This window comes from Molossus molossus, unplaced genomic scaffold (genome assembly GCF_014108415.1).
Source record: "Molossus molossus isolate mMolMol1 unplaced genomic scaffold, mMolMol1.p scaffold_m16_p_1, whole genome shotgun sequence".
Taxonomy (NCBI): Eukaryota; Metazoa; Chordata; class Mammalia; order Chiroptera; family Molossidae; genus Molossus; species Molossus molossus.
The window spans coordinates 137,066,224-137,091,431 of NW_023425344.1; the positions used below are offsets into that span (position 1 = coordinate 137,066,224).

The following is a 25,208-nucleotide window of genomic DNA, read 5'->3' on the forward strand; positions in this document are numbered from 1 at the left end:
GTAAATATTCAATAGATTGTAGCTGTTCTTTTTATTGTTAGTTAATGTTCATGAATACATGTAAATATAGGAATTACTTGTGAATCCTAGTAAACCTGTGCCATCAAATTAACAGCATTATTTAGTGTTCTCTATATGCCCATGCTCTGTCCCTGGCCCTGTGGATACTTCAGTGAAGAAGTCAGATAAAATAGTCTGTCAGTTGGGAGCATATGTACTACTAGAAAGACAGAGATTCTCACATTAATATTTTTTGTATTACTCAAAAGGTGGAAAGTTAACTTCTTAAGTCCCTGAGTAGTAGAGGAATTGTGTCTAAAGTAACATTCATGGGGAAGAGTGAGGGATGACCCAGGATTGGTGGGGACTGTGGTTTTCAACTTAGAGATAAGGTCCGGCTGGTACACCTCCGTGGTTGAGCATCAACCCATGCACCAGGAGGTTGCCAATTCAACTCCCAGTCATGGCACATGCCCAGGATTTGGGCTCAATCCCCAGTGTGAGGCATACAGGAGGCGGCCAGTCGATGTTCTTTCTCATTGATATTTCTCTCTCTCTCCCCCTCTCCCTTCCTCCCTCTATAAAATCAATCAATAAATAAATAAACTTAGAGATAAGTGAGACTTAGAAACTGACTATAAGAGTTCTTTGTTGGGAAACTTGTTAAAATTAGTATATTCTAGCCTACCATCTAGTACACATACAGATATCATTATTTCACATGTTCTAGAAGCTGTTCTTAATTTACCTTCAAAAAGAGAGTAAATGTAACATACGGATGTGTGCTTTACATTCATACATATTAATTTCTTCAGTGTCTACTTTTAGGAAATTAGAATAATTGTTCAATAAATGTTAGAAGTGAAAATCTTAGTGTTTGTAATCTTATTTTATACATTCATTAAATTTCTTCTTTCTACAATGGTTATCATGGGTCTTTCATATTAAGTATTGGAGATACAAAAATATTAACTGATTAAAGAAATTTATGATAACTTCACAGTAGTGTCATTTATAATTTTATTTGATTTATCAAAATAATTTTTAAAGTATAAAAGAAAATCATTTGAATAATGTAATATTGTTTAGAAAATATTTTAACAGAGTAAAACTCATGTCTTCGAATTGACTTTTTAGTTTTGTTTTCTTGTTTTTTCTTTATAGGGAGAATGCAGCTATGAGTTGGAAATTAAATCTTATTTACAAATGGAAGATGTTAGCTCAACATTTAGTGCTCCCAGGAATAAGCACAATCTTCTCGCCAACGGCACCTTTACTAGTAACAAGAAATCTTCGTTTATAAAGAATATAAATGAAGGCAGTTCATTCTCAATGACAGAATCTGATGAAAAATGTGCTAACATTTTTAAACAGACTCATATCAAACCTACTAAAATTGTGTCTCTAAAGAGAAAAGCTTCCAAAAAACTGAAGAAAGATCGGTCTAAAAAAGAAAATAATGATGTTGTTATGGATTCTTTAGGTACTGATGGCAGTTCTACTGTTGAACATATTTCTCAGGTAGACCTAAATGATAAAAGGGCATCAGAGAGAGATGAAGTTGCTGCTGCATGTGCTGTCAATGGAAATGTTGTTAGTCAGCCATGTGGATTATTAACAGAATGTCAGATTACAAATAAATCTACTGGTTCATTTGTTGGAAGTATTTTAGGTTCTGGTGATAACAGTTTCAGTAATGAGAAATCTGTTTTATGTCGCTTATTTCTTCCATTTGAGGAAGAGCTTATTATAGCTAAAACACATGACCAATTTTATAATTGTTATTCACTAACAAAAGATGTACTAGTTAATGTAGAGAGATTTTTATCTCATTCTCCTCCACCTCTCAGTGGACTGTCAAATTTGGAACATGAAATTACTAAGGATTCCGCACTTGAAAATTTGCTTTACCTACCCCACACAGACTATTCGCCAAACAATAAATCTACCTGTTTGACATCATATTCATCTGTAAGTTCTCAGCAAAATTTAGAATTGAACTCACTTAAATTTATTAATCATCCTTCTGAAAAAAAAAGCTGTCTTTATAATACAACTAATGATAAGATTTTTGATGAGCTAGGCTTCTGTGACGATGATGACAAAGTATGTAAAGATGTTAAAAATGAAAATTTAGTAACCAGCAATCATACTCAAATAAACATAGGCCCTCTGAAGTACTTCGTTGAAGGAAACAACTGTGGTGTTGATAACAGTGACCCAATGTTGCTCACTGACCAGGATGAAAGTTTACCATTATTTGAAGATGTTGACACAGAGTTTAACGATGTGAATGTTTCTTCCCCGAATGATGAATGCAAATCTTCACATGTGTCAGACAAAACTTGTATAAACAAAATGGCCCTGGTGTCTCAGTTCTTAATTTCTGATGAACTTTTGTTAGACAATAATTCTGAACACCAAGATCAAATTATCTGTGATACTAATAGTTGGAAATCTAATGATGATTTGACAGGAATACGTGAGGAAAAACTGAAGAGTGATGAATATGTTCCTGACTGCTCTAAGGATTTATTTTCTGTTAACTTTGATTTAGGATTTTGTATTCCAGATTCTGATGATGAAATATTAGAACATGCATCACATAGAAATAAGAATAAAATTTTAGATGATCCATCTGGAAAGTGTTTAGATACCAAGGAGATAAGTGATGCAAATTATGTTTCAAATCAAGTAATAATACCAAGAGATCATGTTGATAGCTCTACGAGTCGAACCATTACTATCTCATCAAGTGAAGATAAGCGGAGTTCAACTTCTGCATGTTTTCCATTGAGTACAGCAAAAAATAAACAGTTCATGTTGTCTGGTTATTCTCAGTTTGCTTTGCCAGTAGGGGAAAAAGTTATGAGTACACCACTTTCTGAATCAAACACATTGAACTCTAAAAAGAGAAAGGAAATGCCTAGGATGCTAGATTCCAGTAAGGCAAAGGTAAATCTACAGAGTTTCAAAGAAACATTGGATTCAACTTTTGATGATTCAGGACTTTGTATAGAGAAGATTAAAAATGGGGAACAAATCAGTCTACATCAAGTCTGTCATTCTGCTGGAGGTAAGATTTCATCTTTATAAAACAAGTCTTTGTAGAAAAATTACTCTAGATAGTTTTTAAAAATGTACTTTCTTAGTATGTGGTGTGTTGAATTAGATAATTGATGTATTATATATCTGACCCTCAATATTTGCTTTAACACCTTTATGTTAAGTCTGTTATTGGATGAAATCATTTTTTTTTGTCTGTCAATATTTGCATCAACATTTTTATCATTGTACTTAACTACTAACCATGGGCAATATAATTATGAATACATATAGGGTGTCCTCAAAAAATGTATACACAAAAAAAGTATAATTTAAAAGCCAGTGTTTATTAAAATACATTTCATTTTCAAAATGTAATAGAATCTACAGACACCCTGTATACATTTTTTTGGGATACCCTGTGTAAGGGAATTACTTATTAGAGTACTTAGTATTTTTTTTTAAATTTATTTATTTTTGTTACAGATGTTTCTTCTTTTTCCCCCACTAATACCCTTTCCCACCCTCCCTGTCCTGTCCCCAACTTTGTGGTCCATGTCCATTGTTCATGCACACATGCATATAAGTTCTGTGGTTTATCTCCCCACCACCCCTTCTTCTGAGGATTGTCAGTCTGTACCCCACTTCCACGTCTCTGGGACTACCCCATTCCTCAGATTGTTATGTTCATTATATTCCACAAATAAGTGAGATCTTGTGATATTTGTCTTTCTCTGCTCAGCTTATTTTGCTTAGGATAATACTCTCCAGGTCCCCCCATGTCATCTCAAAGGATAAGTGATCTTTCTTTCTTACAACTGCATAGAACTCCATTGTGTATATGTACCACCACTTTTTATACATTTGTTTACTGATGGACATTTGGGCTGTTTCCAGATCTTAGCTATTGTAAATAGTGCTGCTATGAACATGGGGGTACATATATTCTTTCTTATTGGTGTTTCAGGCTTCTTAGTGTGTATTCCTAGAAGTGAGATCACTGGGTCAAATGGAAGTTCAATTTTTAATTTCTTGAGGTAACACCATATTGTTTTCCATAGTGACTGCACCGGTCTGCAATCCCACCAGCAGTGTACTAGAGTCCCCTTTTCTCCACCCCCTCGCCAACACTTGTTTGATGGTTTGTTGATGGCGGCCATTCTGACAGGTGTGAGGTGATGCCTCATTGTTGTTTTAGAGTACTTAGTATTTTATTTTTCACCTAATTGAAATAGAGGATTTAAGGTCATTTGTCATGTTATGTGTATACAAAAATAGTTCATTAAAACACCACTAAAGTAGTTAAAAGAAAGCCTTCTGGAATTAGTTGGTTATTATAGCTGAGCCCTGCATTTAACTCTAGCTTCCTTAGAAGGTAATGAAGAAAGAAAAAACTAGTTGGATTGTAGAGTGCTCATTTGCAAAAAGGATTTATTCAAGTTTATCTGTCTGGGTAGATGTTTTATTGTTAGAGAATGTCAATAGAAATTTACTGTTTCGATTTGTATTAGTTATTTATTGCTGTGTAACAGATTACTCCCTGAAACTTAGTGGCTTAAACATTTATCTCATAGTTTCTGTAGTTTAGGAATTCAGGAGTTTCTTAATTGGGTGATTCTAGCATAGGATTTCTCACGAGGTTATAATCAAGGTTTCACCTGCAGTTGCAGTCATCTGAAGACTTCACTGGGCTTGGACAGTCTGCTTCAAAGATGGATTGTTCAGCCCTGGCCAGTTTGGCTTAGCGGTTGGAGCATCGGCCTGCACACCAGAGAGTCCCGGGTTTGGTTCCCGCTAGAGGCACGAACCAAAAAAAAAAATGAATAAAATAAAATAAAGATGGCTTGTTCAAAATGGGGCAAGGTGATGGGAGGCACACAGGAATGAATCTCTAGTCCACAGCAATTCTAAAATCCAGCAATGCTGAGGTCAGATGTTCCTTAATTAGGATTCAAAGCCTGGGAATAATTCTCCGTGGTTTTGGGCTTTGTCCTCTGGATGCTTGGTAGCATTCTTTTTTTTTTTCAGAGTTCAGCTTTATATTGAATGTGTTACAAAAGAGATTTAGTCAAAAAGACCAAAGCCCATGTCATCGTTAGATTCTTTCTTCACTTCCACTTTCTTCTTCTCAGCTGGGTCAGCACTCTGGAGCATCCCTTTTCACAACAGAAAGCATCTGTGGAGTCTTCTCAGCATGCTTGCTTTTAGTAAAAATTTGGGAATCCAGAGCCCTCTTTTTATTTTGTCCTGCCACTGCCTTTTTTAGTTGTAGCTGGCTGTGCTTCTTCTCATATAATTCTTAATCAATTTTTGGATTTCTTATCAGTCTAATTGGGATACATTCTATTAGACACCAGCTTGCCCACAAGTCTTTTGGAGCTAAGTTCTCTACCTTGGGTTTCTGCTGAGATGTCTAGAGATAGTTGTTTAATCTTAGAATGCCAATTGAAGAATATCTGTTAAAAGCATCCTAAAATATTTAGAGGGCCTTTCATCTAACTGAATGGTACTCTGAGGCACCACCTCTGGTCTTTCTTAAGTCTTAAAGCATTTACAGTTATACCCTCAGCTTCATCTGAACAGTCTTTTCCTGGAAGTCCTCTAGATTACATATTTACCTGAAGATTTTGTAGTTTAACATTGTTTGACAGCCAAGAAGCTGGGAATTTTCAAAGCCATCAAGTCTGTTTCACGTTTAATTGTCCTTTCTTTAGTTTATCTCTTCCTTGCCATTTATTTGAATAGCAAGAAGCACATGTTTAAGATAAGATGATAACTTAAACATTTTGTCTAGAAATTTTCTTAGCTAGATCACCTCATTCATTAGGCTCATTTTCTACTTTCTGTTACTGAAAGTTGCTAAACTTTCTGGCACTTCATAAAGGATTCTCTTTCCTCCAATTTCTAATAAAGATTTTCCTTACTGTAACCTCTTACCCATAGCCTCCTCAATAGCTACTAATCTTCCTAGAAATTGTTCCTACAAACAATTCCTTTGAGCCCTGGCCAGTTTGGCTCAGCGGTTAGAGCGTCAGCCTGTGGTCCAGAGAGATCTGGGTTCTGTTCCTGCTAAGGGCACGTACCTTGGTTGCAGCTTGTCCCCAGCCCCGGTTGGGGTCATGCCGGAGGCAGCCACTCAATGTGTTTTACGTCAATGTGTCTCTCTCTCTCTCTCTCTCTCTCTATCTCTCTCTCTCTCCCTCCCTCCCTCCCTCCTACTCTAACTGAACAAAAATGGAAAAATGTCCTCGGGTGAGGATAAAAAAAAAAATTTTCCTTGAGTCTCTTTAAGCTTTCACTAAAACCCTTCTCAAAAGTTTTTCAAGTTTCTGCCCCCAATCTAGTTCTAAAACTCCTATCGTTTAGATTTTTGGTATGGTAATTCACCATTTTCAGGTACCACAATCTGTATTATTTCTCTACTGCTGCATAACAAATGACCCCTCCACCCCCAAAATTAATGGCTTAAAACAACAAACATGTTTCTGTGGACCAGAAATTCAAGAGTGGCTTAGTGAGTGGTTTTGGCTCAGGATATTTCATGAAGTTACAGTCAAGATATTGATCAGGGCTGGAGTTATCTGAAGGCTTGGAGGATCACTTTGCTCTTGGTGGGAGGCCTTGGTTTCTTGTCCCATGGGCCACTCAATAGGGTTCCTTTTTTTTTTCTTTAAATCCTCACCTGAGAATATTTTCTTACTTCAGATAGAGTGGAGGGAGGGAGGAAGGGAGAGAGAGAGAAACATTGATGTGAGAGACATTGATTGGTTGCCTCCCGCATGACCCCAACCATGGCTGGGGACTGAGCTGCAGTTGAGGTAGGTGCCCTTGACTAGAATTGAATCCTCGACTCTTTGGACTGGGGGCTGAGCCAAACCAGCCAGGGCGGGGTTTCTTCTTGTATCTTTGCATTATAGCATCTAGATTTCTCCAGAGTGAGTGATATATAGACAGAGCAAGGATGAGGCTGCAGTGACTCTTACGACCTAGACTCTGAAGTAACACACCTTCATTTCCATTATATTCTTTTGTTAGAAGCAAGTAATTAACTCTCCCTGACACTTAAGGCGAGAGGAATTCTGATTCAACTCTTGAAGGGGAGATGTATCAAAGAATGATGATAACGCTCTTATAGAAGGTTTCATAAAGGCACAAAGAAGTGTCTTCAATCAAAATTTTATGAAAGGGCAGACTTAAAGCTTTGCTTAAGTACCTGAATATTTGAAACATCGTATTTCATACAGGAGAGTTTTGTTTTTAGCAATCTTTTTATTCCCCCAGATGTGTTGTTTTAGTTAACATGTAACATGAATATCTTACCAGTGTTTAATTTCATGCTGTGCACCAAAACATATGTATATGTCCATATATATACTACATACATATGTATGTAAAGGTCTTTATATATATTGTTTTACAGCCTGCATTTTCACGCTTTAACTCGTTCAGCTAGAAAGAGAGTAAGACACAGAGGGCAGGAAGCCTATCATAGGTTTTTAGGGATGAATTCTAGAACCAGTGACTAATAGAATTATGTTTTACACTCTTCTGGCCTCTTTTTAGTTAATTTGTAAAATTGAACCTGAGTTGAATATATGTTTATTAGCAAAAGTTATCATCTGTTAATTTTCTCACTGGCACTGTTTTATTTTTCTGTCTCTTTTCATGCTGAGTTTTTGATGAAACTTCTGAAAACGTGTCTTTTTTGAGAATAAGTGTTGAGATCGACAGAAACAGTTTTTATGGTATCATCAATAAAACAGGTAATTGTAGTAGGATAAACTTAAATCTATTGACCAGATTCATTATTTTTAAATACATTTTATAGATGAACAATTAACAAGCAATGAAAGTGAAGGTGATGAGATTTTCCGAAGAAAGAGTAAAAAAAAAAAAGGAAATGTTTTGGACTCCCCCAAGGTGAGTCATTCAGTAATCACAATAAATGTGATCATATAAAGGCTTTTTCTTTCTCCTTACATCTTTTTATTTTTTTGCCTTTTTCTTTATCTATTATATCTAGGATCAGAAATGTAGTGAAGTTGATTCTCCGCTTCATGCTGTAAAAAAACGCAGGGTTCCTCCAAAGAAAGTAAGTACATAAACAGATAATGTATAGATAATATATAGTAATGTATAGTAATTCAAATTCTTTTGGAATAAATATTATAAAAATATGTGTATAGGTGAGTGTAGGTATATTTTATCTTACAGGTGTATAGTTAACAGAAAAATAGCAAATTCTATGTGATTGGCATTTCTATTTTAATTTTATACTTGTTTTCAAAACTATCCCTCCTTTTGTCAGTACACATCAGCAATTCAGCAGATGTTCATTAAATACCCACTGTGTATCTACTGTGTAAGATGCTGAAGATACTGTAACAAATATATCCTGGAACTGCCTTCAGTCACTTACAGTCTATTAGGAGAGAAAGATAAATAAATGAATAATTTCAATAGAATCTTTTGAGTTGGGTGATAAGAAAAGATAACCCCTTAGTCTAGACCTTGGGAGTTCTTGAAGTTAAAACCTTATTAAGTCTTAAAGCATATGTGGCCTTAGGCAAGAGAAGGGAGAAGGGAAGGTGTTGTTAACAGAGTGAACAGCTTAAAGGATGACAGGATGACACACACTGGGGAAACAACACCTCTTTATTAATTAGATTGTAACTACAAAGAATGCTAGGAAGTAAAATTGGAGAAAAATCTGGGTTCGTTTTTGGAAGGCCTTATTTTTTCATTTGCTTACTGAGTGGGTTTGAAAGGAAGAAAGGAAGGAGTCCATTATGAGTCTGGTTTTTGTCTTGGGCTCTTTGGCAAATGTGTCACAAACCTAGAGAAGACAAGAAAGAGCTAAGTTCAGTGTTGAACATGTTTGAGTTTGAGGTTTCTGTTTGATGGTGAAGTGTCATGGTCTGGCAGGCATTGATGACTGTGGATATGAAGATTGGGTAGGAGGCAGGTCTTACAGTGAATGATACTCATTTGTCATCAGCTTATAGCTGATAACTAAATTTTGAGATTAGGAAATCTGGTGTATTTTAATTCTCTAATAAAATCGAGGATAATTTGTGCAAAATTAATAAAAATGCAATCAGTTCATATTATCTTTGTATACTCATATAAAACAAGAAAAGTCACTTTAATTTGCTACCTTAATTAGAATGTCTGATTGACTTATCAGAAATGAATTAAAATATTGATAACATGATCAGCCCATTAAAATTTTTTTTTCCCTTTTTGATTTTAGAGAGAGAGGATGGGAGAGGGGGAGAGAGATAAAAACATTGATGAGAGAGAACATTGATTGGCCACCTCCTGCATCCCCCTAACTGGGGATTGGGCCCACAACCTGGTCAGGCCCACATTCCTGACCAGGAATTGAACTGGCAACCTCTTGGTGTATGGGTTGATGCTCAGTCACTGAGCCACACCGGCCAGGCAATGATCAGTCCATTTTAAACTAAAATTCCTATCAATTGAAATTTTATTGATAAACTTCTTTTGATTCTTTTGATTGGTTTTATATTATTCTGTAAAAGATACAATAGGCCTCCTAGTCATAATATGCTTTTCTTATATTAGTTTCTTGGTTTGAAAAGACTCCTGTTCGTTTGGACTGATTCTGATACCTATATTTACAGACTTAATTATATTTTGTGAAGCCTTTCAGGATCTTCTAAAGGAAACAGTTAAGTTAGAAATACAAGGTTTCATCAAATGCATTTGATGTAATGCTAAATTATGTAATTAATTTAGCTGATGTGATGCTGAATGAATATTATACTGGTATTACATATATTACCTAATTTAGTATTTTAGTACTTATTATCAATTCTTAAGTATTATGTATTTGTTACAGAGCTCTGAGTTGTGAGAGCATTTTTTTTTTCCCAACAAGAAAATGTTAGGTCAACTTGAAAAGATAAAATAAAATCAAAGCAACAACCCTGGAGATTAGGAAATCAACACACAATAATCCAAATATATTTTCTTATGCATGAATTTTGTTGAATTATTATAGTTAGAATTATCATCTAGTGATGAGAGTGAGGATTTTCTTGAACAACACCCACAACTAGAAGACTTCAAGGGTTGTAACAGGAATTCCAAAAGAAGCATCAAAGTCCAAAAGAAACAGAGTCACCTGAAGGTAAACTCTTTTTAGTTTGTTATTTATATAGATGTATATATACTATATATGTATTTAAAGGACATTAGATTTTACATAGAAGTAGATTTTTCTCTATAATTTCTTTATAGAAAAGTAATTCCAAAGTTCTGAAATAATTTTACCCTAATTTTACTCTTTTAATTGGAATTAAAATCTCAAGGTGTGATATTTTTGTTTCTTTTTGTGGTTTGAAACTATCTTGCAGTGTTGTGTTATTTTTAATAACTAAATGGAGAAACTACTGTATTGAGAATTTAAGATTCAAACTGAAGAAAATATGAGACAGAAATCTGAGTTTTAGAGTATTTGTTTTTTAATTTTATTTTAGTTATTGATGTTTGAAAGAGAGAGAGAGAAACATTGACGTGAGAGAGACACATTAATCGGTTGCCTCTTGCACAACCCTGGCTGGGGCTGGGTATTGCACCTACAACCCAGATACATGCCTTTGACTAGAAATCGAACCCATGACCATTTGGTGCACAGGCCGATGCTCTAACCACTGAGCACACTAGCCAGGGTTGATCAGTCCTTTTGTGGTGTAGTACTTTCTGCAAAAATTAAAATAGCTGGAAGACTCGGGAAGCTTTATGCTTATTTAAAAACAAAGAAAAACATTCAGCAAGCTGACATGTTGACATGTACTTATTTTACTTATAAGAATTTTCAGAAGAAATTTAAATACATATGCTACTTATCAAGTCTTATTGCAGTTTTCTATTTTTATATTTTGGTCTTAAAAAGCATTGACATGAAATCCATTTTTCAGAACTATCTCCAATTATTTAAGGAAAATAAATGATTTTCTCATCAGTATTGTCTTGTTTTCTAATTTGTCTTAGCTTGTAGCTAGGAAATTTTTAGATGATCAAGCAGAACTTTCCCAAGAAGATGCAGAATATGTTTCATCAGATGAAAATGATGAGTCAGAAAATGAAAAAGATTCCTCATTACTTGACTTCTTAAATGATGAGACCCAACTTTCACAGGCTATAAATGGTAAATGATATAATGATGCTTCTTTTTCTTTTAATTTTCAGTGGTTATAGTTAAATATTTTACTTACTTTGCAAAGAACTTTGACTGGAAAAGGAATTAAATTTGGTACATGTGAAATATTTAGCCATTTTCATTAAAATTCTCTAATATTTGCTTTATTTTAGACGTGGTTGTTTATAGGCTTTTGCTCATTTGATTATTTCTCTCCAGAACAACCTGGGTGACCCAGTGTCAAATGTTTATTTAACAAGTATTTAGTGCCTACTATGTGCCTGGTACTATGTAAGGTTCTTGACAAAGCTATATCAGGGAACAAAATGGACAGAAATCTGTGCCCTTAACATTTGAGTGGAAGAGGACAAACAATATACATAATAACTAAATTAGTATATTATAACATGAAAAATTTATAGAGAAATGAAAACACTAAGTAAGATGAGGATTTGGAGTGGCAGGGGTTAGGGGGATTAATAATGGACAAGCTGTAATTTTATGTAAGGTATTGAGGGGTAGGTCTCATTGAGAAGGGGGCATTCATCACACTCCAGAAGGGATGAAGTGTTTAACAATGTGTATTGTGAAAACCAGCTGAGACACAAAGCTAAATTTATTAAATTTGCTGAGAACGGGAGATCTGCTTTTAGTACTCTCTCCAAACAATGCTGGGGCAGGTCTTATACTTACTACATTAAGAGAAAATGATGCGGATTGGCTATAATAGAAATAGGAAACATTCTGTTGGGCTTTTCAGTGTTTTGATCTTTTACAGATCTTGCCATTTATTCTGCTCTTGCAATCTCTGATATGATATAAGACAGCAAAGTTTCCCAAGGTCCATGACTTCATTTTATTTATTTTTTTAATCACTTTTAAAAATTGATTTTAGAGAGAAAGAGAGAAAAACATTGATTTGTTGTTCCACTCATTTATGCATTCATTGGTTGTTTTTTGTATGTGCCCTGACCAGGGATCGAACACATAACCTTGGCATATCAGGGCAGTGCTCTACCGACCGAACTACCCGGCCACCGTGGTCCATGCCTTTAAAGAAAAAGGATCTCAAAGACAAAGTTTTCAGTGCTATGTTGTTGATACTGATATGACTTACAGATTAAGGTTTTCTTAGTATTATGCCCTTAATACTTATTAACAGACGTGGCTGTTGCAGGTTTACAGTATAATCTGGTTGGAGAATGTTGATGCATAGACAACAACCAGTATAAAGATCTTGAGGCAGGAATGTGCCTGGTATGTTCAAGGAAGGCATTGTCCTAGAATTGAATGACGAAGAGGGGGAGTAGTAGAAAGTGGGATCAGAGGGGATGAGCAGCCAGCTCGTGATTTGACTTATTGTGGTAGTATCACTCTAGTTTCTGAGGTGAGGATGGCCTATTGGGGAGCAAAAGTGGAAGAAGAGACCATTTAGGAGGCTATTGTAATAATCTAATCAAGGAGTAATAGTGATTTCTACCAAGGTGGTGGCAATGAGAGAGTGACAGAGATTGGATTTTGGATATGCACAGCTGACAGGTTTTCTGATGGATCAGAGAGGAAAGAGGAGTCAATGGATGAGGAACAGGAAGGGATTCGTTCTTGCTATCTGAAGGCTGCCGGTGGGATGAAGAATAGATATGAAACTCCATTTTAGACACAGTATGTTTGAAATGTGTAGGATTTCAAAGTTTTTTGTGAGCCTCAAAATTCACATCTTTTTTTCATATTTCATTTCTTAAGAACTCTTTGCTATAACTTTTAAAAACGAGAGGACTATGAACCTCACATGGCTTATGCTTAGTGGAAAAGGCCAGAGTCAAAAGGTTACATACTATATACTTTGACTTATACAATATTCTGGAAAATGTAAAACTATAGGGACAGTAAATAGATTAGTGGTTGCCATAATAATGCATTTGTCAAGACTTAGAACTGTGCCCTAAAGAGGATGAATTTTACTGTATATACATTATAACTTAAAAAAAAAAAATCTGGCCCTGGCTGGTTTGGCTCAGCGGTTAGAGCGTTAGCCTGCTGTCCAGAGACCCGGATTCGGTTCCCGCTAAGGGCATGTACCTCGGTTGCAGTTTGTCCCCGGCCCTGGTTGGTTGTGTGGGTGGCAGCCACTCAATGTGTCCCTTTCACGTCGATGTTTCTCTCTCTCTCTCTCTTCCTCTCTCTCCCTCCCACTCTATCTGAACAAAAATGGAAAAATGTCCTCGGGTGAGGATATAAAAAAAAAATCTGAAAGCTCCTTGACTTTGAGGCCTCCTAAACAGTAAATGGGAAGTAAGGGTCTCACTAAGTGTGTAGGGATTTAGCATGAGTCAGGAGGATATCTAATAGTTGAAGCTAGCTAAGTGAAATATTACTCAAAGAAAAATTTATACATCTTATAGTCATCAAATTAGCAGTTATTTCTCAAAATAATGAATGTCAATTAGTTGAATCACCCCAAAATGTATGGGAAACAAAAATAAAGTTGCTTTCTGATTATAACCTTTAAAATATAGTCATAGATAAAAACCCCTATGTTTTTCAGTTTTTGCTTGACTGAAAATAATGAAACATACATACTATTATCTATGGCTTTTGATGTTTTTGAAGGTTTTTGGGGGGAGGGGCTGGATTTCTTGTGTTTTACTGAATACTTTCTATAAATCAGGTACATTTGGCTTTTTATACATTTATTTTTCTTGAAAAGGTGGAGCACTTAAATAAATTGTCTGTGATCATCCAACTGGATGGTCTGGTTTCAAAGGCAAAACTTCTGACTTTTCATTTTAAATAATTGTTTTTAGACATCTTTTTATATATTAAATATGTTTGTGTAAAAGAATTCTACAGGGTTAGAATTGTGAGTTTGGAATAGGTCAAAGTTAAATACTTTTCTAGTTTTCATTCAAATAATTTTGCTATTTGAAATTCTTATTATCTTTATACAGATTCTGAAATGAGAGCTATTTACATGAAATCCTTGCGCAGTCCATTGATGAGCAGTCGGTACAAATTGGTCCACAAGAAACATAACAACATAAACATTTTCTCACAGGTATAAACTCCAGAAATATAGTAGAGAATTTCCTGAAGGTGATGTTGAAATATGTTCCTATTAATGAAACCTCCATTTTGTTTCTAAAACTAGACTATCAGTGCTAATTGGGATAATTTCTGCCCCGAGTCAGGAAGGTGGACTAAATGAATTCTGAAAATCCCTTTAGTCCTAATTTTGATCAAATTATTCTTTCTTTAATTTTAGTTAATTAGAATGTACCATTAAATTATTTTCGAATTAGGAGAATGTTTAAAGGAAGTGAATAAGAACTTCATGTTCTACTAGTAAAATTTTTCAAAATATGTTTGTTTTTTGTTAATCTTCACCCAAGGATATTTTTCAATTGGTTTTTATTTATTTATTTCTTACTAATTAATATATTTTTGTTACAAATGTTTCTCCTTCTCTTCTCCCTGTCCTGCCCCTCCACTGGTTTTTAAACAGAGTGGAAGAGAGGGGGAGAGAGGCAGAAACATCGACATGAGAGAGACACATTGACTGGTTGCCTCCCACACAACCCCAAGCAGGCCTGGGGCTCAAACCTGCAACCCAGGTACATGCCCTTGACTGGGAATTGAACCCAGGACCCTTTGATCCACAGGCTGATGCTCTAACCACGTAGCCAAACTGGCCAGGGCTAAAATACATTTTATTTTTTAAACAGAGGAAGGGAGAGGAAGAGAGAGAGAAAGAGAAACATCGATTGGTTTCTCCTGCACCACCCTGACCAGGGGTTGAACCCACAACCTGAGCATGTGCCCAGACTGGGAATCGAACCAACAACCTTTTGATGCATGGTGTAATGCTCAACCAACTGAGCCACATCAGCCAGGACTACTAGTTAGATTTTTCATTCTAATATGTTGTGGTATTTCTTTTGAAAAATATTTTTCATAAAAATGTTAATTCTAAAAAGTATAGATTATTTTTTATTTATGAATAACATTTTTATATTAGTCTTATTTGTTTATAAATTGCCATGTTCAGCTTGGTAATATGCTCATTCACATTTCCGTACTTCCACTGTGTTTATTATATAGCACTCTAATGAGCAATGTATCACATTCCTTATAAATTACTGTTTATTTTTCTGGTTACCTGTACTAGACTGAATCATATTTTTCATCCCCAAAGTCCCCACTTTCTTCCATAAAGGACATACTCAGAACATGCTAGTTGAACAAATGACTAAATTCATAATGTGAAAAAGATACTGATAAAGATCTCAAATACATGAACTACATGCTGATTTTATGAAAGAAATTGGTAATTTCTTATTTGTATTTTTACTGTAGATTCCTGAGCAAGACGAAACCTATTTAGAAGACAGTTTTTGTGTTGATGAAGAGGAGTCTTGCAAAAGCCAATCAAGTCAAGAAGAAGTGTGTGTTGATTTTAATTTAATGACTGAAGATTGCTTTGCAAGTGGGCGTAAAAAATATAAAACCCGACGTGCATTAAAGCTAAAACAAATGAAGATGAGACAGAACTGTCCACGTTCAAAAAAGAAATTATCCAGAATTATTTTACTGGATGATTCAAGTGAGGAGGAAAACAATGTAAATGATACAAGAGGATCCAATATTGTGGTTAACCCAAGAACTGTTAAAAACAGCGAACAACAGGACCACTGTTTGAACTTAGCGCATTCTGGGTCTTATTTGCATTCCAAGGACCACTCTAAACCAATTGTTAATCAATTGCCAAAGCAAAGACAACAGACACCACTTAATTTAAAGACTGTGGTTTCTGATGTCTCAGACGCCAAACCTCAGAGCCATAATGAAGGTGGATCTGTCTCACCATTGTTCACTGCTGTTGATTCACAGAAAGACTGTAGAAAATTTCCAGTTCAGTTGAAGGTATGGATCAAAGTAGAGGAAAAAGCCTTCCTATGTTTACCAAAAGGTGTTTCTATTTTGTTTTGCTTCTTTCTTGTGTGTTTTGTGTGAAATAACTAGGTCAAAGAAAAATTAGCTAATGTTGAATTTCTTCAAATAAGAAAACCTACCAGCCCTGGCCGGTTTGGCTCAGCGGTTAGAGCATCGGCCTGCGGTCCAGAGAGACCTGGGTTTGGTTCCCGCTAAGGGCACGTACCTCGGTTGCAGTTTGTCCGCAGCCCTGGTTGGGTCGTGTGGGTGGCAGCCACTCGATGTGTCCCTTTCACGTCGATGTTTCTCCCCCCCCACCTCTCTCCCTCCCTCCCACTCTATCTGAACAAAAAATGGAAAAATGTCCTCGGTGAGGATAAAAAAAAAGAAAACCCACCAAATTTTATGAATCATTCATATATGAGTGTTTAGGTTGTGATTTTTAAAATATGTTACTAGTTTTCTTAACAATGCTCTGTAAGGAAACTAGCTGATTTTATGGAAAGGCTGTAGGAAAATGAGGTTTCTGTAAGGTAAAATTAACAGAAATTACATGCTCAGAACTAGGCCCCCCCACCCCTGGGCTTCCACCCAAATTTACTTTTCTTTCCCCCACTGAAGGATTTAGGTGTGTGACTCTCATCTCTGGATTGGGAAGAGGAGTTTAGGGCACCACCTAATTTCCTTCCTTCTAGAATGGCCGAGGAGTCCAGTTTCCAGCTTCTCCCTGTCTTGCTATTGCTTAAATAATCTAAAAACATTTTTAGTTTTTTTGAGTTTATAGTTAAGTAGTTTTACTAAAATAGGGATTAAAGTTATAGTAAGAGGAATCCCTTAACTGAAAATATTGATTTATTTTCTTGATTGTCGTTTAGGACTGAGAGCTAGATCTAGACCTCTATTTCTCTTTTACCAGGTGTTTCAGTCCACTCTCCCTTATAGTATGCTCCAGTGTCCAACAATGGCTCTCAAATTGGCCAGTTTTGTTTAAAAAATGTTTTTATTGACTTTCTAAGGAGAGAGAGGAACATTGATGTGAGAGAAACACCCATCAGCTGCCTCCTGCACTCCCCCAGCTGGGGATCAAGCCTGCAACCTGGGCATGTGTCCTGACTGGGAATTGAACCAGGACCTCTCAGTCCATGGGACGATGCTCAATCTACTGAGCCACACTGGCCAGGCATTAAATCGGCCAGTTCTATTATTTATTTATTTATTTATTTAATTTTTTATTCTCGCGTGAGGACTTTTCTCCATTTTTGTTCAGATAGAGTGGGAGGGAGAGAGAGAGAGAGAGAGAAACATCGATGTGAAAGGGGCACATTGAGTGGCTGCCTCCCGCACGACCCGAACCAGGGCCAGGGACGAATCCCAACTGAGGTACGTGCCCTTCACCGGAATCAAACCCACGACTCTGGTCTGTGGGCCGATGCTCTAACCACTGAGCAAACCGGCCAGGGCCAAATTGACCGGTTTTAAATTGTCCCCAGGCTTTTATTGCACAAAGTTATTTTTTGAAGGTATAATTAGGATACAGTTAACTAGATTAAGTAACTCTTATAACAGATTGGAGATCAAGAAAGTACTTCATTTCTCTGAGCCTCAGTTTCCTCTGCTGTAGTATAAAGATAGTAACCCCAAGGGTCAAGGTAGGTAATAAATGAACAGTACTTTGAAGCCTGGTGAGCACTATCTGCATGTCTGCTTTGGCGTGCTCTAATTGGAAAATAGATATAGGCTAGTAATACTTTGAGGATTGTGAAAAAGATAAATAGATTTTCACAGAAATGTGTTTTAAATTTTATTGCTATATCTAATACTACAATTCCATACAGTATGATTCTTTTCACTTGAAATTAGAAAGGGAAAGAATTTGAGAAGACAGAACATAGACATCTGTCAAAAACCATTATATATGAAAAATTTTACATATACTTTGTCATGTATATTGCAAACTGCATTCCTTGTCTGTCATTTACCTTTTTTTTGTTTGTAGTTGTTTTTGCCATAGGGAGAGGTAACTTTTTTTTATACAGTCCCAATTTTTTTCTTTATAGTTTCTGACTTCAGTATCATGTTTAGAAAACCATTTTCTACTCCAAGATAAGAATATATTTCTGGTATTTTTTGTTTGTTTTTAGTGGCCATTTCTTCCTTCATTACATTTATTCTTTTTTTATGTTTTAAATTGAATAATGAAGCCCTGGCCAATTTGGCTCTGCAGTTAGAGCGTTGGCCCACAGACCAGAGAGTCCCAGGTTCAGTTCCCGCTAAGGGCACGTACCTCAATTGTAGTTTGTCCCCGGCCCCAGTTGGGGTCGTGTGGATGACAGTCAGTCAATGTGTCTCTCTCACATCAATGTTTCTCTCTCTTCCTCCCTCCTTCCCTCCGGCTCTATCTGAAAATAAATGCAAAAATGTCCTTGGGTGAGGATAAAAATAAAATAAAATGAATGAATGAATGAATGAATGAATGAGTGAGTGAATGAATGAATGAATGAATTGAATATTGAATATATTTTAAAGATTATTTCTAAGTGATTAGGACTTTCACCTTTAGATTAGAATGTAGGAAGCTGGAAAGAGCTTTGTTTCCTTATGTTTAACGACAACAAAAATCCAGATAATCTACAAAATCATAAGTTTATTTTATTTTTATGGAGCTGAGGTAGGTTGCAGGACAACCAATTAGTCTGATATCTAAGGAGAGACAAATAAGTGCTTTCACTGAGAGCCTTGCTGAATTGGGAGTCACTGGGCACAGTACAATCTGGTAAAAAGAATTCAGCAAAAACTTGAATGAATTGCAAAAGGCAATGGACTAGCCTGAGAGTTTCGAATCCCTGGGAGTTGCAGAAAGAAGAGGGATTTGTAACCAACCATTCATGGGCTGTTCTTCACAGACTCATCAGGTGTTCAAAGGAAAGACTGAGAATCAGAGAAAAACATTTTCCTGCTGTAGGCTTTGGGGGAGTGGTCCACAGTTACCATGGAAAAGGCACCAAACCTCATCTGGTTCCTTCTCCCCTATTTCCCCTGTGGAACAAAATGCTTTAAGCCCCTAGGGCTAGAACAGCAAACCCTATAGCCCTTAGGGCTTAGGTGAAGACCCTTTGCAGATAGAGGAAGGGCACAACAAAAAAATTCTCTACACCAGAGAACAGGTCAGGAAAACACCTTGGGCCTAGAACATTAAAGATCTCCACTCCCTAGGAGGCAGGCAAGAGCACTGAGAAGGTCCCACCTCGGAGACTGAGACACAAGTCCTACCCTGCCCAAGACAGGCTGAACTAGGACAGTAGAAAAGACCCCCATACCCTCCCCACCTCCCCCCAACAAAACATGATCCTCCTAGTGCTCCCTCCAGTCAGGCTAGCAAGTACTAAGTAACAAGTAAAAGCCGTCTACTGACTGAACCGCTATGGGAAGAGAAGCTTTCTGAGGCTCAGGCTCACAGAGAAGACCTAAAGCTGAGAGAACATTTAGAACAATTATCTGGCAACCCAGCTCCCACCCTTAATACAAAGTAACACTACCAAGTTTAAAGCCTCTGGTTGTACCTACAGTAACCATAGCAAGAAAACCCAAACCCACCTCCATTTTTTACTAGATTTATTCCACCCCACACACTAAGGCTTAGCAAAAGAAAGGCGTACCTGTTTCTAGGCATACATACTGTTTGCCTCAGTTACTGCTGTCCTACACAAGATGTTTTGCTTTCAATCGAAAGTTACAAAGTGCATGAAAAAAAACACGTTCATTTTTTTTTTTTATCCTCGCCCGAGGACATTTTTGCATTTATCTTCAGATAGAGCAGGAGGAAGAGAGAGAAACATTGATGTGAGACACACACATCGACTGGCTGCCATCCATACGACCCTAGCCAAGGCCGGGGACAAACTGAACTGACGTGCCCTTAGCGGAAACTGAACTAGGGCCTCTGTGGTCTGCAGGCTGATGCTCTAAATGCTGAGCAAAACCTGTTGGGGCGAAAAAAGCCACCTTCTTAAGAACTAGACTCCTGTATGACCTATCATAATCAGACGGAATTTAATATAGCCAGGATTTATATGTTAAAGGTTGTAGTGGAAAAGTTAAACAAAAATGCATGGAGAGGGAATATCACTGAGAAGTGGAAAATATAAAGAACCATCAAATGGAAGTGCTAGAAATGGAAAGCGTGGTAAGTGAGATGAAGAATACCAATGGGGCCCTGGCCAGTTTTGCTCAGTGGTTAGAGTGTTGGCCTGCGGTCCGGAGAGACCTGGGTTCGATTCCCGCTAAGGGCATGTACCTCGGTTGCAGTTTGTCCCCGGCCCTGGTTGGGTCGTGCGGGTGGTGACTACTCGATGTGTCCCTTTCACATCAATGTTTCTCTCTCTCCCTTCTACTCTATCTGAACAAAAAATGGAAAAATGACCTCGGGTGAGGATAAAAAAAATAAGAATACCAATGGGCCCATCAGTAGACTCAATACAGCTATGGAAAGGACCAACAAATTTAAAGCAAGGACAACAGAAATTACCCAATCTGGAACACACAGAGTGAAAAAACAAACGGAGCGTCCAAAGTCTAAGATACATGTAATGGGAATTAAGAAGAGAAAACAGGATAAGAGAGAGATTTGAACAGGCAGTGGCTGAGAATTTTCCAAAATTAATAAACATTGGTATACAAGTATATGAATCTGTTTTCACTACTTTTGGAAAGTGATTTCACCTAGGAGTGGGATTACTGAGTCATATGGTAATTTTGTGTTTAATTTTTGGAGGAATTGCCAAATTGTTCCCCATAGTGGCTATACTATTTTACATTCCCACCAACAATGTACCAGTTTTTTTATTCTCCTCAACACTTATACCCCCCCCCCACACACACACAGACACCCTTTTTTAAATTGTAGCCATCTGCTAGGTGTGAGGTGGTGGCTTGGTCCTCACTTTGGTCATGTTGAAGGAAGAAAAAAAAGTATCAGTAAAGAAAATCAACTTCAGATTTATGGCGCTATTATCTGTTTAACCTGATTGTGGTTGATGTTTTCTCCTTTTTCAGGGTGGTGCTCTGGGAAATTCTAGCACTTCGACAGCTTCCAGTTCTGATTCAAGACCATGTTTGGCTGGCACACATGCTCCTCCGAGACTGCCGCAAGGCCAGGGAACTCGTATTCTTGTAGATAGTTGTGAAATCACTTCTGGTCCAGAAGTGATTTCTTCCCTAAGAGCAGTTCATGGCTTTCAGGTGGAGGTTTGTCCTCTTAATGGTGGTGATTACATTGTGAGTCACCGCATGGTGGTGGAAAGGAGGTATCAGTCTGAGCTCTTAAACAGTGTTAGTAAAAACAAGTTCATTGACCAGATCCAGAACCTACAGAACATGTTTGAAAGAATATGTGTGATTGTGGAGAAGGACAGAGAAAAAACAGGTTTGTATTTTTAAATGTTTTTGTTTGTAAGAAACCTGACTGTTAATTAATTAGTTCATTATTCTGTTGTCAGGATGGGGGAAGTTCTTATCATACCTGACTCATGAATGTCATTTCATACAGTATTTACATGTTTTTCAATAGTCATTCTGTTTAAATGCAGCTTATGAGAATTGAAGGGTGATGAATTGAAGGCAAGTGAACCAATCATAAGTCTTTTTTCAGGAGCCCCAGTAAGAATTGGGGCTTTAAATAAGGCAGTGGTGGGGAAGAAGGATTCAGGAGGTTTAGGAAGCAGGATTAGCAGGAGTTGGTGGAATTACTCTTAAACTGAGCAATTTCTTGGTTACTGGACAGTTAGGTAGTGAGTGGTGCTATTTATTGATATTATAAATGGAAGCAGTAGGTTTGAGGGACAAGGGGTGTTCAATTTTGAACACATTAAAATTGAGTTAATGGGTCACTGAAATAGATGCCTAGGATGCATTTGGAAGTACAGGATTGGAGTGTCTTTTGGAGAATTTCTATGGGGAGTCCCCTTTGAATCACCATTCGGTCAATAGTGAACCATGTGATCTTGGATGAGTCACTACCTTTCAGTATTCCCTTGGGTCCTCTCAGTGCTAAAATGATAGAATTTCATCTTTACCACCATATCCTTTATAAAGGAATAAAAGGAAAATAATATATTAAAAGTTGTGGAAAGTATCTTTTCTTTGGCATATGAAGAATGCCAAAAAAAGAATATAGATAAAGTATGGAAAGAAAATAAATGGGAAAAGTAGGGAAGTAAATTAATAGGTAAGAGTTAAAGATAACATTAATGGGTATGCAGAGTATTGAGTTACTCTTGGAATAAATACATAAGATAATTTTATATCAGTTAAACCAGTATTTAACTCTTCATCAGTGCTAGCATTATAAAGAATTTTATAAGAACCTTCCATTGTTGATTCCAATTCAAGACACTCATAAAAGGTTTCCATTTTTTTAAATTGATACCATATAGAGAGAGGAAGGGAGAGAGAGAGAGAAACATCGATGTGAGAGAGAAACGTGGACCAGCTGCCTCCCGCATGCCCCTCCTGGGAATTGAGCACACAACCCGGGCTTGTGCCCTGACAGTAATTGAACCAGATCTTTCACTCCATGAGGTTCACGCTCAATCCAGTGAGCCACACTGGCTGGGCAGGTTTCCATATTTTATCTCAGATACTTGACAATCACTTGAAATCTTGATCTGTAGGGTTTCTCATTAGCTTTTTAAATGGTGATCTTGGGATTTTAATAATATATAGTATTAATCATTCTAGTTAATGTAAGTTACTAATGTTTGCATTTTCATATTTAGGAGACACATCCAGGATGTTTAAGAGAACAAAGAGCTATGACAACTTGCTGACTGCCCTGATAGGTGCTGGAATTCGAATTCTTTTCAGTTCCTGCCAAGAAGAAACTGCATATTTGCTAAAGGAACTGTCTTTAGTGGAACAAAGAAAGAATGTTGGTATTCAGGTTCCAACAGTGAATAGTAACAAGTGTGAAGCACTTCAATTTTATCTCAGTATTCCCAATATAAGTTACATAACTGCATTAAATATGTGTCACCAGTTTTCATCTGTGAAAAAGATGACTAACAGGTATGTCTGCTTTAATATTAAAAAAAATTTTTTTTTCTTTATTGGGTTTTAGAGAGAGGGAGAGGGAGAGAAACATCGATAAGAGAGAACATCGACTGGCCGCCTCCTGCATGCCCCCCACTGGGGATCAGGCCCACAACCTGGGCATGTGCCCTGACCAGGAATCGAACTGGTGATCTCTTGGTGCCTGGGTCGACGCTCAACTACTGAGCCACACTGACCAGGCTATTTTAATATTTTTAAATGGTTACTTTTAAATGATTCTGGGAAGCATTTCACAGAAATTTTAATGTATTTTTTAAAAGGTATAGGCTAGTCTGTTAGAGTATTTCATTCAGTAGAGACTTTTTGCTTGCCAATATGTAGCAGTCAATGCATGAAGCTGAGAACATCAATGGGGGGAAAGACAGGTACTATCTTTGAGCTTAGAGCTCTAAAGGGAATGAGACAGCCTTTACACTGGATGTTGCATTCTAACACTTCTGGGATGTTCAGTTCAAGTTGAACATTGTGCCAATTTTTATTATTACATTGCTTGAAAAGGAAGATTTTAGAAAATTGGTTAACTGAACTAAAGGCCCATCTATGAGGTTGAAATTATTGTTATATAAGATTTCATCCTCACCTGAGGACACTTTTTTTGCATTTATCTTTCAGATAGAGTGGGAGGGAGAGAGGGAGGAAGGGAGAGAGAGAAACATTGATGTGAAAGGGACATATCGAGTGGCTGCCACCCGCATGATCCAACCAGGGCCGGGGACAAATTGCAACCAAGGTACGTGCCCTTAGCGGGAATTGAACCCGGGACTTTCTGGTCCGCGGGCCGACACTCTAACTGCTGAGCCAAACCGGCCAGGGCATATGATTTTAAATATAGGGAATAAGCTTTTGTGTGTGTGTTTTTTTTTTATTGTTAATCCTCACCTGAGGATATTTTGATATTTTTCTATTGATTTTTATTTATTATTTTATCCTGACTCGAGGACATGTTTGTATTTATCTTCAGCTAGAGTGGGTGGGAGAGAGAGGGGAAGAGAGAGAGAAAAACATCTATGTGAGAGAGATGTATCGAGTGGTTGCCACCCACATGACCCCAACAGGGGCTGGGGATGAACCGCAACCAAGGCACGTGCCCATAGCGGGAATCGAACCGAGGACTCTGGTCCGAGTGCCACGGTCTAATGGCTGAGCCAAACCGACTAGGGCTCCATTGATTTTTAGATGGAGTGGAAGGGAGGGAGAGAGAAAAACATCGACATGAGAGAGTCACATCAGTTGGTTGCCTCCCGCATGATCTCGACTGGGGGATCAAACACACAACTGAGGTTCATGCCCTTGACTGAGAATTGAACCTGTCGTCTCTCTGGTCCAGTGCTGATGTCCGAGCCAAACCAGCCAGGGCTTTTTGGTGTTCTTTAAGCAAGATAATAAACTTAAGTCAAAAGTTCTAGTGTAATAAATTTTTTTTTAAGAGTTTAAAGTGAGCCCTGGCCGGTTTGGCTCAGCGGTTAGAGCGTCGGCCTGCGGTCCAGAGAGACCCGGGTCCGGTTCCTGCTAAGGGCACGTACCTTGCTTGCAGTTTATCCCCGGCCCTAGTTGGGCCGTATGGGTGGCAGCCACTCGATGTGTCCCTTTCATGTCGATGTTTCTCTCTCTCTGCACAAAAAATGGAAAAAAAATGTCCTCGGGTGAGAATTAAAAAAAAAAGTTTAAAGTGAAAGTTGAGTTTCTTAGTAAAGCTGTGAGACGGGGGGGCTACTCCAGACAGAGCAGCCATATAATGTTTTTCTTGGTCTAATATATTTTTCAGCTCATCTCAAGAAATCTCCATGTATGCACAAGTAACTCATCAAAAGGCTGAGGAGATTTATAGATATATTCACTATGTATTTGATGTGCACATGTTACCGAATGGTCTTATCGAAGGTAGACTGGAATCTGATGCATGATCAGACCTCAAGGTGCAGTTATCAAAGAACTCTCACAACACTAAATGCATTTCATT

General features: G+C 37.3%; 1 protein-coding gene across 3 annotated transcripts in view; it reads left to right on the plus strand.

Annotated features, from left to right (window-relative positions):
• Positions 1-25,177, plus strand: part of FANCM (FA complementation group M) — a 68,706-nt gene extending 43,529 nt beyond the window's left edge. For all 3 annotated transcript variants that reach the window (XM_036276136.1, XM_036276137.1, XM_036276138.1), the window contains 10 exons: positions 1,165-3,076; positions 7,874-7,965; positions 8,069-8,137; positions 10,073-10,201; positions 11,065-11,221; positions 14,161-14,267; positions 15,566-16,132; positions 21,194-21,563; positions 22,915-23,203; positions 25,014-25,177. In XM_036276136.1, the coding sequence (XP_036132029.1) occupies positions 1,165-3,076; positions 7,874-7,965; positions 8,069-8,137; positions 10,073-10,201; positions 11,065-11,221; positions 14,161-14,267; positions 15,566-16,132; positions 21,194-21,563; positions 22,915-23,203; positions 25,014-25,152 (3,831 nt within the window). In that variant the 3' untranslated portion in view covers positions 25,153-25,177. The remainder of the gene's footprint in view (positions 1-1,164; positions 3,077-7,873; positions 7,966-8,068; positions 8,138-10,072; positions 10,202-11,064; positions 11,222-14,160; positions 14,268-15,565; positions 16,133-21,193; positions 21,564-22,914; positions 23,204-25,013) is intronic.
• The last annotated feature ends 31 nt before the right edge of the window (positions 25,178-25,208 follow it).